The 20538-nt window shown below is 42.3% G+C and overlaps 1 protein-coding gene across 2 annotated transcripts in view; it reads right to left on the reverse strand.

The window, feature by feature from the left end:
- Positions 1-20538, reverse strand: part of IDNK (IDNK gluconokinase) — a 74548-nt gene that overhangs the window by 48572 nt on the left and 5438 nt on the right. The window contains exons 2-5 of one of the 2 annotated variants that reach the window (XM_073633709.1): positions 20223-20253; positions 18597-18683; positions 13237-13280; positions 1406-4410 (exon numbers count right to left, since the gene is read on the reverse strand). In XM_073633709.1, coding sequence (XP_073489810.1) covers positions 4068-4410; positions 13237-13280; positions 18597-18683; positions 20223-20253 — 505 coding nt within the window. In that variant the 3' untranslated portion in view covers positions 1406-4067. Of the gene's footprint in view, positions 1-1405; positions 4411-13236; positions 13281-18596; positions 18684-20222; positions 20254-20538 lie in introns of those variants that run through there. The other variant, XM_073633710.1, reaches the window with a different exon arrangement.

Here is a 20538-nt window from a genome sequence, read left to right on the forward strand (position 1 = left end):
GGACGTGAAGGCAAGGGCTCGCAGTCTCGCAGTCGCAGTCTCCACTCTAATTCATCCCAAAGGTGTTCTATCAGTTTGAGGTCAGGAGTCTGTGCAGGCCAGTCAAGTTCCTCCACCCCAAACTTGCTCATCCATGTTTTTATGAACCTTGCTTTGTGCACTGGTCCAAATCATTTGGTGGAGGGGGGATTATGGTGTGGGGTTGGGCTTGGCCCCCTAGTTCCAGTTACGGGAACTCTTAAGGCGTCAGCATACCAAGACATTTTGTGCAAATTCATGCTCCCAACTTTGTGGGAACAGTTTGAGGATGGCCCATGGATGAGAGAGTTTGGGGTGGTGGAACTTGACTGGTCCTGACCTCAACCCGATAGAACACCTTTGGGATGAATTAGAGTGGAGACTGCGAGCCAGGCCTTCTCATCCACATCAGTGCCTGACCTCACAAATGCGCTTCTGGAAGAATGGTCAAACATTCCCATAGACACACTCCTAGACCTTCTGGACAGCCTTCCCAGAAGAGTTGAATCTGTTATAGCATGTGCGTGTAAAGGCAGGCGTCCCAATACTTTTGTAAATATAGTGTATGTTCAAGAGCTCACCTGCAAGATGTCAGTCTCCAAGCAGTCACAATGTACCATGATTTATACTAAAATTCATCATCTAAGCTGAATCATCCTTTAATGTGTGGTGCCTTAAAAATTGTAACTGGTTTGCGTAGATTTTATAGCTTGTTCTCTACACAGGTTCACAAGTGAACAATGCTAATTGTTCAATTATTTCTGTACAGAGTTAAATTATTAACAGTAGGCACGGATGTGTGAACTGTACACAAGAATAAAATATTCCACAAAAAACAGGTTTTGATATATTAAATCCATGATAAAAAAAGTGTCTTAAATTGTTAAATTAATTATAGCACTGAGAATAAATGGCAAGAAGGTAAGTCTTAAGAATAATAATTTGCCTGACCAAAGAGTGCTTTTGTAATTCTTCATCCAGTTCTATGTACCTGCTGACATTTATAGTGCATGCCAATAATTTTCATAATGATCCAGCACAAGTACAGCACATACTATTATATACATTATTTTGATCGTAGTTCTCTAGCAAATTACAAAAAAAAGAAGGTTGTGCAGTTTTCTGTATGTGGTTCCTTGAGGTGTTTTGAGCTGAAACAGGAGACCTCTGAACTGTAATTCAAGGCAAACAATGTCACCTTTAAAGTTTCAGTCCCTTTAGTCTATTCTTACAGTTGTATGCAACAGTTTAGGAACCCCTGACAATTTCCATGATTGTCATTTATAAATATTTGGGTGTTTGGATCAGCAATTTCATTTTGATCTATCAAATAACTGAAAGACGCAGTAATATTTCAGTAGTGAAATGAGGTTTATTGGATTAACAGAAAATGTGCAATATGCATCAAAATGAAATTAGACAGGTGCATAAATTTGGGCACCCTTGTCATTTTGTTGATTTGAATACCTGTAACTACTTAGCACTGATTAATTGGAACACACAATTGGTTTGGAGAGCTCATTAAGCCTTGAAAGGGGTTGTAAAGGTAAAAGTTTTTTCACCTTAATGCATTCTATGCATTAAGGTGAAAAAACTTCTGACAGAACCGCCGCCCCCAGCCCCCCCGTTTTACTTACCTGACGCCTCGAAAGTCAGCTTCGCGTTCCCGACATCTGTTCCTCCGCTCACCCTGGCCGCTGATTGGCTGCAGTGGATGGATTGAAAGCAGCGCAGCCATTGGCTCGCGCTGCTGTCAATCACATCCGATGACGCGGCGCGCCGGGGGGCGGGGCCGAGTGATACAGCGAGCGGCTATAGCCGCCGGCTGTATCACGGGAGCGCGCCCGCAAGCACTCACCACCGTGCGAGAGAGCTCGCATGAAGGTGGTAAATGCTTGCGGGGAGGAGCTGAGACAGCCGCCGAGGGACCCCAGAAGACCAGGTTCGGGGCCACTCTGTGCAGAACGAGCTGCACAGTGAAGGTAAGTATGACATGTTTGTTATTTTTAAAAAAAAAAAAAAACACCTTTACAACCCCTTGAACTTCATAGACCGGCGCATCCAATCATGAGAAAAGGTATTTAAGGTGGCCAATTGCAAGTTGTTGTTCTCTTTGACTCTCCTCTGAAGAGTGGCAACATGGGGGCCTCAAAACAACTCTCAAATGACCTGAAAACAAAGATGGTTCTACATTAGGGTTTAGGGGAAGGCTACAAAAAGTTATCGCAGGGGTATAAGCTGTCAGTGTCCACTGTGAGGAACATAGTGAGGAAATGGAAGACCACAGGCACAGTTCTTGTTAAGGCCAGAAGTGGCAGGCCACATAAAATATTGGAGATGCAAAGGCAAAGGATGGTGAGAAGGGTCAAAAACAGCCCATGGACCACCTCCAAAGACCTACAACAGCAATTTGCTGCACATGGTGTCACTGTGCATCCTTCAACAATTCAGTGCACTTTGCACAGGGAGAAGCTGTATGGGAGAGTGATGCGAAAGAAGCCTTAAGGTCGCTTGAGGTATGCAAACGCACATTTGGACAAGCCAACAAGGGGCGTTATGCATGGCGGCAAAAGAACAGCATTCCAAGAAAAACACTTGCTACCCACAGTAAAATTTGGTGTAGGTTCCATCATGCTGTGGGGCTGTGTGGCCAGTGCCGGTACTGGGAATCTGGTTAAAGTTGAGGGTCTCATGGATTACACTCAATATCAGCAGATTCTTGAGAATAATGTTGAGGAATCAGTCACAAAGTTGAAGTTACGCCGGGGCTGGATATTTCAACAAGACAACGACTCAAAAAACTGCTCAAAATCTACTCGGGCATTTATGCAGAGGAACAAGTACAAAATTCTGGATGGCCATCCCAGTCCCCAGACCTGAATATCATTGAACATATGTGGGGTGATTTGAAGCGGGCTGTCCATGCTCGGCAACCATCAAACCTAACTGAACTGGAGATGTTTTGTAAGGAGGAATGGTCCAAAATACATTCATCCAGAATCCAGGCACTCATTACAGGCTATAGGAAGCGTCTAGAGGCTGTTATTTCTGCTAAAGGAGGCTCTACTAAATATTGATGTGATTTTTCTGTTGGGGTGCCCAAATTTATGCACCTGTTTAATTTCGTTTTGATGCATATTGCGCATTTTCTGTTAATCCAATAAACCTAATTTCACTACTGAAAATTACTATGTCCTTCAGTTATTTGATAGATCAAAATGAAATTGCTGATCCAAATATTTATAAATGACAATCATGGAAATTGTCAGGGGTTCCTAAACCTTTGCATGCAACTGTATTTTGCACAACTGTTGCAATTATTCAGTAAGAATGTGCTATTTACATTTTTTAGGTTGGGCCTTTACATTTTTGTGGTGCATCAATGTGCATTACGTTAAGGCAGCTCACTGAAATAAAGGGACTGCCAACATATCCTAATGTGGGAAAAAAACAAAAACATACACCAATTTTGGCAATGCAAGGCACTACTTGGTGAGTTGTCTTAAGGCGTTGGGGGTACCATTCAAAATGAATGGCACCGCAATGCTTGTAACATAGGTTGACATGTATTTCTGTGCCTCAAAAGTGTTAATGGGCCCTTGAACTAACTCTGTCATGAGAAAAAGTATGATGCCTGCTGCTGATGACCTTTCTTTTATTAATATTAGTTCCCTGCCTGTTATACTGATGTTTTGGCTTCCATGCTTTCAGAGTCTCGGACCTGGAACAAGTATAGGGGAAAGGATTTCTGACACTCATTTACAGCAGGCTGGTTCCAGGTCTATGATATAAAAGTATAGATGCCAGACAGACAACAGAGCAAGGCAACTAACATTTTCAAAAGAGCAATGTCAGCCTTGCACGTTTCTCATGACAGAGTTGTAGGACAACTTGTGCATTCCCCCAAAGCATTAAATGTTGGCCAGGGAAGGTAGAACACTGGAATACCGGAGCCTCTCCCCACTTTGCTGCAATGGCACATTATGCTAAAAGGTGGTCCTTGATAACACAGCCTTTGATCAGTCCACTTCCGCTCTATCAGGAGGGTCTTACATCTTACCCTCTAACACACCTTGTATTTCTGAAACGATTTGTGAAATGTCCTTCGCCACATTTACTGTCATGAAATGTTCAGGTGCTGTTGGAGGCTCCAGCGTGTCAAATTGTGATGCTAACAAATCCACTGGCATGAAATGTCCTGTTCGTTTCTGAATCCTCTCTGAGATCAGTTTCTGTGAACCCTGTAAGTGGATAAAAAATATATCTGGATCCAGGTTTTCTTGCTGCTGTCTGTCAGATGTACGTAAGTTTGTCCCAGTAGCCAGCGTTTCCCTGTAGGCTTTCTTCAGTGCAGAGCATGCCAACACCACATCATGACCACGGGCTTCATCACTAAGGGGAGAACAGAACATCAACATGACCATCACTCCCATCCTTTCCATCCTTCGGCTTTTAGCAAATTGCTATTCTCTGGAAATCTTTTCTTATGGCCCCGTTCACATGGGGCCAATAGCTCCGTGCCTGGTGCAGGGCGATTTTTTTTACCAGCACAGGTGCTGTATTCTTCAATGTCCCAGCATCTCATTTTAGTCTATTGGGACACGCAGCTGCATGGACAGAGCCAATGTTTCCTTATATGACATACGGATGTGGTTCCCCGAACACACGCACAGGATGAGTTTGGGGACCCTGGCGCACCCGCATGTCATATAGAGACACAGCAGCTCTGTCCATGCAGCCGCATGTCTCAATAGACTTAAATAGGATGCCAGCACGGGGATGCATGCGGCACCTGTGTTTCCCTGGGTCTGTAAAATATGGCTCTGCAAGTGGCACGGAGCTAATCACCCCATTTGCTTAAAATGGGGGGAGGAGTCTTAAAGTAAACCTGTCAAGAGAGAAGTACGGGACTGACCAAGCTGATCTTCTAAGAATCCTGGGTGTCATGCTGATCCTCTGGCTTCAAAGCTTACTGACCTTGAACTTGCAAATCAGACAGAAGCCAAAGAACCAGCAATATCTATGGTAGTCCCTGTGTCTCATGATAGCTGTCCATTAAGTTATTTTCTTTATTTTGTAGGTTGCAGTGGCCAATAGAACAAGGTGTACAAAGCCAGTGCAGAACACTGTGTATCCATGTTTTTACTGGGTATATTGGAGTTTTTTTTTTTATTATTATTTGTGTAATCAGTCACAAACATAGCAAATGTCATGCTCAGATAAGTGATAAGCATAGCTGATTGTAGTTCCCTGCCAAGCTGTTTAAAGTGAGCCAAAGGTCCAGACAAGCAATAACATTTACTACTTTACTCCTAAGGTCAGTCATATATGGAGCAAATTTCTTTTTTGCACCCATGGGTTGCAGGAAAGAAATTCACTCGATTCAACCATCAACACAGTGTTGATGGGGAAATCCCTACCGCCTTGGGGGCGAGGAAAGATGGGAAAGCTATGGTAGCCGCTAGCGGTAGTCTGAAATGCGTGTTGTGCAATTTAGCAGAGCACTTTGAAAGTGCGAGTGATTTAAAATGCCCAGGTGTGAATGCTGCCTCAATTCTGTGATAATAAATGCAGAAGAGATTTTTAAAATTCAAGTTCTATCACTTTTTAGATGAGGAAAGCTTTCCTTAAAGTATATCTAAAGCCAGCACTTTCTTCCTTTACTTACTGCCCTGTGTGACACAACAGGAAGTGAGATCTCCTAAAGTGAAGGTAATCGGACCTTAGACAGCTGCCATGGGAGCAAGTGTCCATATTGGAAGCTTTCCCCTCTATTCCTGTTTTGGTGATACCTCAAAATTGTGAATTTTCCATGACTTTCTATCCTGGCAGGTGTGGGGATGATTTCAAAGCATTGCGTTGTGGTTTAATCATACATTATCCCAATGGGTGTTAATGCACCATCTACTTTGTAGCGCCACTGTTCCCCAATGCACCTTAACACATACATTTGTTTACAAGTCTTTTATTGAAAAAAGGAAACCGATAATAACAAGAGTACCACAACGAGGACATAGATACTGTAAACAAGGATATGCACGCTTAATGGCACATCTCGCATTTGCAAGTCAAAATAAAATACATAGAAACCAGGATGTGTTCAAAAAGGACTTGAGGGTTTACAATCAAACAATAATATCCCTAAGGCTCCATCATATCTAGGCGTCCCGGCTCACAGGCGCAATAGCTGCAATTCCGTATCGCTGCAAATCGCAGGACGCCCTTGCAATCCCCATCACTTTTAATGGCACCCCAATCACATTGCATGGAGGATCGCAAGGGTGTCCCGCGATTTCTTGTGATTCAGGATCGCCGTCAAAATCACAGTGATTCCGCCCGTGATCTGGGAAGCCTAGCTGTGAACGGAGCCTAAAGGCCCGTACACACGATACGAAAATTGGAAGTAAAATTTCGTCGAACAATCTGCCGATTTTTGGATCCTTAGTATGGTACTTTCGACAGACGATTCAGGTTTTTCGTCAGACAGAAGCTTGGATGTGCAGACTATAAAATTTTTGTGGTACATGAACTTAACATCTGATTTTCGTTTAATCTGTCCGGTTTTTGTACGAAAAAAATTGTAAGAGCAAGACTATGCATGCTCAGAAACGAAAGAACACATACAAAACTAGTCAACAAATTACGTCATTTCTGAAGTTGTATTCTGTTGTCAGAAAATTTTCGTATTGTGAGTAACCTCTTCACTTTCGACAAGAGACTAGCATGCAACAAAAAACTGACGAACTGTCATCTGAAAATCTGATCGTGTGTACGAGGCTTTAGTCAAAGAGAAGCCAAATTTATCCAGTGGGTAAAAAACCAGCAAAAAAAAAAAAAAACCCTTCCTGACTTTTTATCCAAAAGAGAAAAACTATTTTGGGTTAGAATTATTTAACGTACAGGCAGATTACTGTACCTGTACGTTGCCCTTTGAGGTGTAGTTTGCGGGAGCGCGCGCTACGACCTCCATGAGTGTGATTGCGGGTCCCGCAGACCTGATGTCCACGGGGATACTCGCGATCGTCTCACGGAAAGGAAGAATGGGGAAATGCTGATGTAAACAAGCATTTCCCCGTTCTGCCTAATGACATTGATCACAGCTCCCTGTAATCAGGAGCGCTGATCAGTGTTGTGTCACCGATAGCCACGCCCCCCCCCCCAGTTAGAATCACTCCCTAGGACACACTTAACCCCTACAGTGCCCCCTCCTGGTAAAACCCTTCACTGCCAGTCACATTTACACGGTAATAAATGCATTTTTAATTGCACTGATCGCTGTATAAATGTGATTGGTCCCAAAATCGCGCCAAAAGTGTTCGATCTGTCCGCCATAATGTCGCAGTCACGATGCTATAACTTTTGCGCAAACCAATCAATAAATGCTTATTGCGATTTTTTTTACCAAAAATATATAGAAGAGAATGTATCAGCCTAAACTGAGGAAAAAACATTTTTTATATACTTTTTGGGGATATTTATTATAGCAAAAAGTAAAAAATAATGCGTTCTTTTCAAAATTGACGCTATTTTTTTTGTTTATAGCGCAATAAATAAAAAACGCAGAGGTGATCAAATACCACCAAAAGATATATCTCTATTTGTGGGGAAAAAAGGACGTCAATTTTGTTTGGGAGCCACGTAGCATGACCACGCAGTTGTCAGTTAAAGCGACGCAGTGCCGAATCGCAAAAAAGTGCTCTAGTCTTTGCACAGCCAAATGGTCCAGGGCTTAATGTGGAAGTGAAAATTTCACAAGAATAGTAAAAATGGTCTGGCCACGTGATGTTCAAAATGTACCTTACAAACTGGCAACTCCTCTTGCTGGGACAACACTATAGTGAGACCTCAATTTTGAACTCTTTAACATCCCCTCACTATCCCACAATCCAGCAACAGTACCTAATATCTAATAGCACTTCTACTATTGGCTCTGTCTCCTCCAACAAGATTGGACTAACCTGATTTCTAGTCCGCTTTGTTTACCACTGATGCCAAGTGAAGTAGATAGTGTGTGTTGTACTCCTGCATGATATGATTAATAATTATTGCTCGAAAGGCCTTAAAATATTTTTTAGTGAAAACACTGGTTCCTGTGCTCACACTGCAGTGCTCTGTGCTGGCAGAGGTGAGTAACAAACACACCTCTCTGCATAAGTTTCTAAAGGCCTGTATTGAAGAGAAGTGGAGGGAGTGTGTCTCATCAGGTCTGTTACATTAGAATGCACTAAGTATGGTGCCTACTGAACTGTAGATTTGTGATTAAAGGCCAAGTTCACCTTATAGGAAAAATAACAAATGCACATTCATCACACACACCTAAAAGACCCCCAATCCCTCCTTTGCACTTCAAAGTATTCAGATCGCCAAAAAAGGCGATTCTGAATACTGTATATTTTTCAAAAACCGGCGCCATTGGCAGCCAAATAAACAGGAAGTGACGTTGTGATGTCACTTCCGTGTTTACAGAGAGAAGACTGGAACGAAGCCGTTTCTGGCTTCGTGCCAGTCTGTCTCTAGCCGCCGGAAGTGGCGGATCGAGGATTGGGTCTCCCGGAGTGACAGGAGGCCGGTAAGAGCGGCATATAGCGGTGTATATACATATACACACACATACCATTTTGCTTGGATTGAGATTTGGTTGATCCATAAACAGCTGGCCTATGCTGCAATACCCACGAAGGGGTACATCGGATGAAAGAAGTATTTTCTGCTTACTACAAGCCTGGTGGTCACTTGGTGGCCAACGCAATCTGGTGAGCGCTTTGATATACCACTTCGGGTGAAGCACTTTATTTGAAGCAATTTGCACTTTAGTACTACACGGTGATTGGAGTACATATAGAAGATCCATTCATTTATGTTTTCACAGCAATGTTTTATATATAAATATGGACTTTTATTCATGTTAATCCATTGTGGATTTACATAATAAGTATTTAGTTTATTTGATATTGCACATCTGTTGCGCCCTTTATTGTTTCACATACTGCACATTCTTCCTCCAGCTTTTTTGCCTGCACCCCCTTTACAGGCTTTCATTAAGACCCCTTTCACACTGAGGCGTTTTACAGGCGCTACACCCCTCAAAATAGCACCTGCATAGCACCTGTAAAGCGCCTCTCCTGGAGCTGTGCGCTGGCAGGACGCTAAAAAAAGTCCTGCAAGCAGCATCTTTGGAGCGGTGTATACACCGCTCCTACACCGCTTCTGCCCACTGAACTGAATGGGCACCGCTGCAGCGGCGCTTTGCGGGTCATTTTAACCCTTTTTCGGCCACTAGCTGGGGTTAAAACCACCCGCTAGCGGCCGAAAACCCCCGCAAAAATGATGGTAAAGCGCCGCTGAAAATAGCCATCGAGGACTACAAGCCATCTGCCACGATCATTCAAAGATTCTGATTTTTAACGTGACACAGCCAATTTTAAATGTGACAGCAGATGTGGGGGAGAGGATTCCCTGCCCGCTGTCTCAGGGGAAGGGAATCAGGAGCTGGAACATGTTACATCCTAAATACTGGTATAACATGTTCCTTAACCATTTCCAGCCCGCCATATAACAGAATGACATGCGCAAAGTGGTTAAGTTATCCTGACTGGACGTCATATGACGTTCAGCAGGATAAGCCGCAATTGCGCGGGGGCGTGCAGCACGGCGAAGTGTGGTCAGTCTGACAACTCCGATCGTGGTAAAGAGCCTATGACATAGGCTCTTTACCACTTAAACAGCTGTGACCAATCACAGCTGATCACAGCGTGTAACCAGGAAGTGCCAGTAAATGGCTTTCCTTGGTTTGCACTGACAGTGGAGCCAGTCGGCAGCTCTCCTGTCAGAGGGGGGTCTGCACTGATAATCAGCACATTGATTATCAGCTCGGCTCCTATCAGAGGTGCCCACCACATCTGCCAATCACTGCCAGTCAGTGCCCATCAGTAACGCCTGTCAGTGCCCTTCACAGATGCCAATCAGTGCCCATCAGTAATGACTGCCAGTACCTCACCATCAGTGCCATTTATTAGTGCCCATCAGTGCTGCCTATCATTGCCAATCAATTCTACATATTAGTGCCGCCTCATCAGTGCCTGTCAGTGAAGGAGAAAACAAAATTTTATAACAGAAACAAAGAAAAACTTTTTATTTTTTTTCCAAAACTGTTTTTTTTTCTTTTAGTTTGTTTTGCAAAAAATAAAAACCCCACTGGTGATCAAATACCACCAAAAGAAAGTGGGAAGAAAATGATAAAAATTTAGTTTGGGTACAGTGTTGTATGACCCCGCAATTGTCATTCAAAGTGTGACAGCGCTGAAAGCTGAAAATTGTCCTGTTCAGCAAGGGGGGAAAGTGCCCTGTATTAAAGTGGTTAAGGTGAACATATCCTTTGAAACACCCTGCGCGACTGCTGTAACAGGTAAGTGAAGGCAAGAGTATGAAAACTGTACAAAGTCTACCCGATTGCATATTTAGTTTACTGATTTCAACCGGGCCCTCCCCACTCTTCTGCTTTAAAAGGTCAGTCCACCCAAAAATTACACTTTATTTCAGTGTCTGGCAAGTTGAGATGCTTCCTGGATATTTAGATGTCTTGGGGGACTCAAGGTCTTCAGTCTTATAGCCTGGCTACATTTCTACGCACCTTTGGGAGTTTCAAATCTCCAGTTGCAGTCTTCAAAATATAGATTACAATATAGATGAAAAAAATAAATATCTGTTTTGAGCGTACTAACCCTTTCAAAACTGAATCAGTCCAAACAGCCACATGTAGCAAAATATTGCTTATATCACATAACCCTGCCTGGACTTCTACATCAAATACCTATGGGATATTTCCTGTTCTCTACTGCATAAACACAGAATTAAATAAAAGAACAATCACAGAGCACTGAATACTGTAACAAGTGTTACGCTTGGCCAGAAATGAGCTTTCCTTTATGGTCACTGATTATTTCTTTGTAGAGCATGTGTGCATGAGTGCTTCATTAATCATTCCTACAGTCATCAAAACAAAATATTTAAATTTACAGTATTTGATCACATTAAAGAAAGTAGCACAATTAAAAATAATTCAGAAAAATTGCCCCTGCGTGGGCTAATTTTTTATGCTAATGAAAAATTTAATAAAAAAGATTTTGCAAAATAGATAAATAAATAAAAATAATTTTATTAGGTTAAAGCGGAGTTCCACCCAGAAAAGGAACTTCTGCTGATCTGGTTCCTCCCCCCCCCTCCGGTGTCACATTTGGCACCTTTCAGGGGGGGAGCAGATACCTGTCTAATACAGATAATTGCTACCACTTCCGGAGAAAGAGCTTTGCAGAATCCGCTGCAAACTACACCATATCCGGCCCCTCCTCCATCCCCCTCGTTGTCTTCTGGGAGAAGCACAGGTCTCAGAAGACAGCAGGGACTACTCAGGACACGCGGCGCGACTCGCGCAAGCGCAGTAGGGAACCAGGCTGGGAAGCCACAAGACTTTACTTCCCGATTCCCTTACTGAAGATGTCGGCGCCTGCACCAGAACTGAGGGACAGTTCGGCTTCGGGTGAGGACATCGCAGGCGCCCTGGACAGGTAAGTGTTCTGATTTTAAAAGTCAGCAGCTGCAGTATTTTGTAGCTGCTGACTTTTAATTTTGTTTTTGGCGGAACTCCACTTTAAGTAAATTTCACCTTTTACTAAGGCAGCCATCTGCTTTTGCATGGCTTCCATCAGGTGACTTTAAAACAACTGCTTATATCTGATGTACAAGAGGTGTCTGCATCTGTTTATTCATACTTTTCCTTTTTTTATTACAGATAATGCTACATGGCAGATTCAATATAATTTCCTACTGTCACTATAGTCAAAAAAAAAAGAAATATATGATACATTCAATCACTAGCTATAACACAGCAGTGTTTGTTTTTCTAAATCTACTCTTGTAACAGGGCATGCTTTCCAGCAAAAGGGGCAGGTAAATTTAAAGGAAGTCCCAGTCTCAGCTTCCAAATGGTCAGAGCAGTTGTTATTTAGCCAGTGGGGTGCATTAATTAGAGCGGATTGATAACAGTAAAGACAAACCTCTGTCCTGCAGAATTGGGAGCTTATGGAGAGATAAAGCAGAAATGGGCAGGATCAACAGGTATTTAAGCTCTCCATACACAGGGTGAACAAAAACAAATCGAACAGAATCCCCCATCCACGGTAAACAATGCAGACAGATGAATCTCCCCATATGGCTATTGTCAGGCTGGAGGGTGCCAACAGGGGCACCTGTAGACAGGATCAATAGGTATTTAAGCTAAAAGAAATCTAACAAAAACCCTCCATCCACACTAAACAGTGTAGATACACTATATTACCAAAAGTATTGGGACACCTACCTTTACATGAACTTTAATGGCATCCCAGTCAAGTCCTCCACCCCAAACTTGCTCATCCATGTCTTTATGGACTGCTATGTGTACTGGTCCAAATCACTTGGTGGGGGGTGGGGGGGGGGGGATTATGCTGTGGGGTTGTTTTTCAGGGGTTGGGCTTGGCCCCTTAGTCCCATGAAAGGGAACTCTTAAAGCGTCAGCAAACCAAGACATTTTGGACAATTTCATGGTCCCCAACTTTATAGGAACAGTTTGGGAATGGCCCCTTCCTGTTCCTACATGACTGCGCACCAGTGCACAAAGACGGTCCATAAAGACATGGATAAGTGAGTTTGGGGTGAAGGAACTTGACTGGCCTGCATAGTCCTGACCTCAACCCAATAGAACATCTTTGGGATGAAATAGATTGGAGACTGCAAGCCAGGCCTTCTTGTTCACATCAGTGCCTGACCTCACAAATGTGCTTCTGGAAGAATGGTCGAACATTCCCATAGACACACTCCTAAACCTTCTGGACAGACTTCCCAGAAGAGTTGAAGCTGTTATAGCTGCAAAGGGTGGGCCAACCCTACGGACTAAGACTGGAATGCAATTAAAGTTCATGTGCGTGTAAAGGCAGGCGTCCCAATACTTTTGGTAATATAGTGTAGATGAATCTCCCTCTGTGGCTATTGTCAGCTGGGAGGGTGCCAACAGGGACAGCCGGAGTGATAATTAGACCCCAACCAATAGCCAACTATATCTTTGCTCCATTAAGAAGCATGCTCAACTCTTCAAGGTATACATATTGATAATTATTGACAGGGAAGGGAAAATTACAGCCTGTTCTCCAGCTAATATCAGCAATTTTTGTAGAGCTTACTCACCTCGTTATCAGGTTATGCAACTTACATAGCCAAGGTTGTCTGTCCTGCAAATGGCAAGCAAAAACATTCCTGTAGGTTAAAATACATACACACACAGCTACTGTATATCTTCTTTTCAATTAATGATCAGTGATCTCAGTATGCTCACTATAAGTGTGACATCAAAGCCATAGCATAGCTTTCAGAACGTGCCCAAAATGGAGTTACAACAGACATGAGCTGAACCATTTTCTCCCTTTAAGCTGGCCATACGTGGATCCAAATCTGCTCCAGTTCAGCAGGGACTGCCCAAATTTTGATCCATGTGTGGTCACTGCAGTTAAATAGCAGTCGATCTACTGGTCAACTTCTGTTCAACCACCATGTTGGATAAAAGCTACTCATCAACAGAGGAGTCAACTATGTCAGAATACAATAGCGCAGTCAGGAGGGTGGCCGAACCAAAAAAAAAAAAAAACGTATCCATATATGGCCAGCTTTAAAATCAATTGACGTATTGATTCTCCTTCTCCTGTTTGTTTTTTTCTGTGCATTGGAAGTCCCCTCACGACCCCCTCATTTGTCTGTGCAGGTGGGTGCTTTGCAGTTTAAGTGATACCTGTCAATGGTTAAATTATGTTATTAAAAGATAGAGGTTGTCACTGAAACACTACACTTTCTAAATGGATCACTAACCCCGTTTAAAACTCTACTGCATCAAGGGAATTAATCCTCATTTGAAGCCGATTATAGACCCTAAAGGGCAATCTGAAGTATAGGAATGGGGTTCTGTCTGCCAGTGTTTCTGTACACACAAATAGTCCTCTCAGGTCACCATTCATACTTCTGCTTATGAAGAAAGACTGCAAAAATGGAAAAAAAAACAAAAAACAAACTTCAGCATTAGCTTATAACTGTGACGGATAATTTTTCTAGCCTGTCTGATCCTTTTTCCCCCTTGGCCAGTAGTGTCTGTGGGTAGCTTACAAACATTAATCTCCTTTGATCTAACCAAAAAATGGTGTCTAGACATCACCCAGAAATTCTGGAACCCATTCTTATTCTACATCCACTCACCCAATTAGTAATTATTATCTCCTGGATTTTCATAATGGGACAGCTTTGACCTCTAATGGAGGCAGAGTTACTTTTTCTGAAGAGAAGCCTGCAAATACTTATCACAGGGAAATATTTTATTTATCAGTGCCTAAGCTTTTTGGGAGGAGAGGCTACTGGATACCCTATTACTGGAGCTCTAAACAGCAGTGTCGCTGACTCTTCAGGCTCTGGGACCATGGTAAAGGGAGTGGAGACCACTGTTGATATATGAATGCTGGTATTACAGGGTGTGATTTTGTTTGTAGTTTTCAACATCTGTTCATTTTTCTGTTTTAGCTGATACTGGAAGAGCCAAGCTTGGCTTGACAACGCCTCTCCAAGTCATTCTACTGGTCAATAAGGCTATTTTAAACAAGCAGTTTTCATTAAACGATTGTGCTTTTTTTTCCATCATATGCTCCTTTTGAGGAAGTAGAGTGTTCACTTTAAGACATTATTTTACACCTTTATAACTTAACCATTTCCCGACCGTCTCACACATATTTACTGCGGCACAATGGCACCTCTGCACAAAACCCCGTACGGGTAGGGGTCTCCTTTAAGAGCCGCCAGAGGGCGAGCGCGGGGGACCTGATGTACGTGGCCGGCGGGTGTGATCGCCACCAGCCACGCGCAATCATGTGCATGAGAGCCAGTACGGGGATTTGTGTGTGTAAACACACAAATTCCTGTTCTGTCAGGGGAGAGGAGACATATTGTTTGTTTCTACTAAGTAAGAACAACGATATGTCTCCTCCCCCAGTCAGTCCAATCCCCTCACAGTTAGAACCCGCTGAGGGAACACACTTTTAACCCCTTGATCGCCCCCTAGTGTTAACCCCTTCCCTACCAGTGACATTTACACAGTAATCGGTGCATTTTTATAGCACTGATCACTGTATAGATGTCAATGGTCCCAAATATGTGTCAAAAGTGTCTGGTCTGTCACAGTACCGCTAAAAATCGCAGATGACCGCCATTACTAGTTTTAAAAAAAAAAAAAAAAATGCCGTAAACATGCCATAAATCTTTTCCATAGTTTATAGACGATATAACTTTTGTGCAAACCAATCAATATACACTTATTGCGATTTTTTTACCAAAAATATGTAGACTATATATTGGCCTAAACTGATGAACAAATTTATTTTTTAAAAGTATTTTTGGGGATATTTATTATAGCAAAAAGAAAAAAATATTGTTTTTTTTTCAAAACTGTCGCTCTTTTTTTGTTTATAGCACAAAAAATAAAAACCACAGAGGTGATCAAATACCACCAGAAGAAAGCTCTATTTGTGGGGGGGGGGAAAAAGACGCAAATTTTGTTTGGGTACAGCATTGCATGACCGCGCAATTGTCAGTTAAAACGACGCAGTGCCAAATTGTAAAAAGTGCTCTGGTCAGGAAAGGGGTAAAATCTTTCGGGGCCGAAGTGGTTAATTCCAAAAAGCACAGCTGAAAGTCTGGTGTGGACATATTTATGGACATTTCTAGGAAAAAGAAGGCAGAGAAGAAGAACATCTGAAACTTCTCCCAGGAATTGATTTAAGGCCAGAGTACTGCTTACAGACATTTCTTTCCAAGTATTTTTCTTTGAAGAAGAGCAGTACTTGTCAGATATGATAAAAATGAGTGATAGGTTTGCCAGCTCAATCTAATATGCATTGGGAACCCCAGAGGAGATGTCACTATCAGTCAGCATTTATCAGCGGCCAGCTATCACTTCAGCTAACTGTTTAGTCAAGATGTATTGCAGGATGCTTGCTGACTTGCTGGGGAAGACAGATGATTATGTAGGTAAATGTGCAGCACTGACACTTAGGGCACTAAAAACCTCAGTTAGTAAACCACAATAGAAATGTATGTAAAGCAATCACAGACCTATGTGAACAGAAATGGACAGTGTCTTTTTTGGCTGGAGGGAAGCAAGGAATGCTGTCACTTTTTTAAAAAAAAAAAGAAAGAAAGATTTATATTTAGCAAATATGAACGTCTATTGCATATGCTATTTGATTAGCTGCAATATTGACCCGCTAGTTTCAGTGCTTTCTGAGCTGAGCTTGGAACAAGTATACTGAAAAAAAATGTGACTACACTGGCAGCATGCCTTTATAGGGACTGTGGCTCACTGAGACTAGAAGCAGCCAGGCAACTTGCATTTTTAGATGGCCATCTACAAGTGCATGTAATTCTATATACAATAATGTCCTTTAATTAAAATCAAACTTTACCTATAACGACTTGATAAAAAATAACGTTCTTTAGGAAGGAACATACATTCCACATTTAATAATAACACTACCAAAATTTGTGTGTGCTGTAAATTGCCTCAAGCATTGCTCCTGTTTCTTCTTGCCGGAGGCTGCCATTTTGCTGAAGCCCAGAGCCGATGAGCAGCAGTAAATCATAAAGCAGAACTAAACCTATCAAATTAATGCTTTCAAAAAAGTTCTATTTCTGGAATTCTGGGATTGCTAACTGTCACATTTGCTTGTGTCCTCAACCAAACTGTCAAACCATCAAATGGTGTCATAACTGATCACATGTGCAGCTCCATGGCAGTTACAGATCAAACAGGAGCAGCTTCCTTGACTGTAAATGATAGGAGGGCTTAATTCTACTTTAAGGCTGTCAGCAGATCGGTGTCTATAAATTTGACAGTGCCTAAAAATAGAGAGCAACTAAGCATGTGCAGAACAGGGTGAGACAGTGTGTTATTGGATTTTAAACAGTATAGGCACTTACTGTATTTTTAATGTTTTACATAGCTATACCTGCAAAAGGGGCCAGCCTGAAGTGATCTAGCAGGCTTAATTTTCTAAAGTTCCACTTTAAAGTGGATGTAAACCCTCACACATACCCAGTGAAGTGAATAGCCTCAGATGATACACAGAGATGAAACAAATTCTCCTACATAGGTTTTATTCGTTTGTCTGCAGTCTTCCCCTCGCTAAACCCTTTCAAAAGTGCAGATCGTGTTAAAAATCACTCTTCATCTGTCAGCAGTACATAGGGAAGGGTGGAGAGACTGCACTTACAATGTGTGAGAGGTGACTGGAGGAATGGGACCCCCCCCCCCTCCCATACATTGGCAGAGGAATGAAGGAACATGCAGAACTGTATTTACAAATACTGCAATTGATTTAAATCCTGGATTATCTTTAGAGTAGCACAGATCTCATTAAATCCAAGGTGTTCTTTAATGCAAATATTGACCACAGCCTCTTTCTGCCAACACACCCTTCTACTGGCCAGTAAGACTCCTCAGGGCATTTGTTGGAAAAAAGGAAGGTTATGCCACGTACACACGATCGGAAATTCGGCCAGCAAAAGACCGATCAGAGCTTTTGGTCGGAAAATGCGACCGTGTGTATGCTCCATCGGACTTTTGCTGGCCGAATTCCAGCCAGCAAAAGATTGTGAACAGGTTCTCAAATTTTTGGTCGGAAAAAGTTCCTATCCGAAAATGCGATCTTCTGTAGCAATTCCGAGGCGTAAAATTCCTATGCGTCCTCGGAAACAATGTGACGCATGCTCGGAAGCATTGAACTTAATTTTCTCGGCTCGTCGTAGTGTTGTACGTCACCGCGTTCTTGACGGTCGAAAGCTCAGTGAACTTTTGTGTGACCGTATGTATGCAAGGCAAGCTTGAGCGGAATCCAGTCAGAAAAGCCATCATATCTTTTTACGACCAAAATCCCGATCGCGTGTACGTGGCATAAGAGTTGAAGCCCACAGGAATTTGTGATCACTTTTGTCCTAATAGTTCACCCTAGATTTTGGGATATGAACAGCCACCTGGAACATACCTTTTAGTGGTCCTAAAAACAGGACATATTTTACCTTAATACATTTTCTGCATTTAGGTTGTATTGTGCCCCCCATCTCCATAAATAGTTACCTCAGTCCTATCTCTATCCAACGCTGTGCCCATCTGCAGTGGCACTGTTCTGTTTCTCTCTTCATAGGACACAAAGGCAGCAGCGGGTGCCTGCTTGATTTCAATCAAATCCTGTGAAGGAGGGAGCAGGGTTGAGCCACCTGGTGTGTGCCTGTAGATGCACACAGCCTGGCTCAAGAGTGAGCCTACACCCCATGGCAAGCAATTGGCAAGCAATTTGCAACAGCCAAGATCACATGGTCATAAGAGCTAATAACTTTTTAAAAAATATATATTTTTACAACAATTGAGAATAAAATCTAAACTATTTATGTTTTTCTTTCTACATAAATTAACATCACATCTCATTATCACATGGCTACAATATATGAAATATGTTTACCTGATCATTTAATGGGATCCCTTTTCCCATATTCATTTTATTGTTATGTGGATGGTAATCATCTGCATCGTAGAATTTCCACCCCAGCTACAATAAAAGAAGCAGAGTGCTTTAAAATTGTCATTATAGACAGTGGGGCTGATTTACTAAAATTGGAGAGTGCAAAATCTGGTGCAGCTCTGCACAGAAACTAATCTGCTTCCAGGTTTTTTATGTCAACACATAACAAGATGATTGGCTAACCATGCACAACTGCACCAGATTTTGCACTCTCTAGCTTTAGTAATTCAACCCCAATGGGTTTCTAATAGCTAATGACATTAGTAAAAGGTAATACTTGAGGACGTTGAAACTGAAGACACTGCACTGTGCATTGCATACTACTAACCTCAGAATCCTGCATTACACACTACTAACTCCTGAACTTTTCAATATTTACTCCTGATCTTTGCACTGTACTACTGACCCCTGTACTCTCTGTTACATATTACTGATCTCAGAGTTACTTACCCCCGACCACTGCACTTTGCTTTTTATACTACTGACCTCTGAGCTATTTACTCCTGAGCCCTGCACTCTGCATTACCTACTACTGACCTCAGAGCATTGCATTACTTACCACTAACCTCAGAACTCTTCAAACTTTCCTTATTTGTTAATGAAGCCTTGCTAGGTTATGTCCTTAAAAAAAAAAAAAAGTAAAGCACACCCTAGTGATCTTTTATCTCTTCCACATTGTTCGGATAGCTCTCCATCTTTTCCAGGGTTGCCCACCCCTGGCTTATATACACCAGCTGGTTGTTTATATTACAGGGCTGGCAACCTGCTAAGTGTCTCTCCATCACAAAAAAGGTGAGATTACTGTGCCTATCCTTTTTAAAGCCCTCTGCTACCTGTACATCTACATAGCTAAGTAAACAGATTGGTCGGGTGTGGTGATGTACAAACACATGTTAAACATGTAAAAATACATGTTAAATATCACCATGCATGCCAGAGTGAGAGCAATAATTCTAGGGCCATCATTCATGGTTAACTCTTAACTGTGTTCTGTGCAGCCACGTGCAGGCAGCCTGTTCAAATTAATTACAGGATTTCCACATCCCAGAGTGTATATCCGTGCAAGACGCCTGTGCATTCCACACGGGCGAAGGCAGATCGTTAGCCCGTGTAAATGGGGCCTTACAGGGCAGGTCTGGCTCTGGAAATATCCTGACTTTACAGTCTGAATCCACCCAGATGCCTGGACTGGCAGCTGGCTCAGACTCTCAGCAAGCTGCTGGGAGAATGAACCAGCTGCTCTTACCCCCTCCACAGCCCAGCGCTTCAGTGAGCACTGGAGGGACAAAGCACCGGCTCTCTGCTCAGTGAAGACTGAGAATTGAGTGATCAGCTGTCTTTTATCGCTCGGTCTTTGGTCTTAGAAGCAGTGAGGGACAGTTGCGGCATCGGATCAATGCTGCATCCACCTAGGTAAGTATAAATGTTTTTTTTTTTTTTTTTAAATCAAAACTTCTCTTTTAAAATGTCATCTATGAATTTTATATTTCTCTATCACCCAATACACAGTAGTCATATTGCACTGTTTAGTTCTGTTTTCCCAATGTACTTTGATAATAAACCTACCTTATTTGCCAGTTGGGATCCTACTTCAGTTCTGTAAGAAAATCAAATATGAAGAGACAATGATGTAGACAGGTTATTGATGTCTGAACTTATAATCAGGCAATGTAGGGGATATTGAAGGACTGACAACTACCATAAATGACCCAAGTACTTTATGCAAGTCATAGAGATCTTAGAGAATCCTGTAAATGGCAAATAAAAAACAATTCAGTTTTCTCCCTTCTGCAACTACCCCTACCCTTCCATTTCCTGTCACATCCTTTCCCTCTCAATCCAAGCATCCAAGACCTTAGACTGCACACACACAATACACACT

The sequence above is a fragment of the Aquarana catesbeiana genome, linkage group LG01, assembly GCF_042186555.1.
Source record: "Aquarana catesbeiana isolate 2022-GZ linkage group LG01, ASM4218655v1, whole genome shotgun sequence".
NCBI classification, from domain to species: domain Eukaryota; kingdom Metazoa; phylum Chordata; class Amphibia; order Anura; family Ranidae; genus Aquarana; species Aquarana catesbeiana.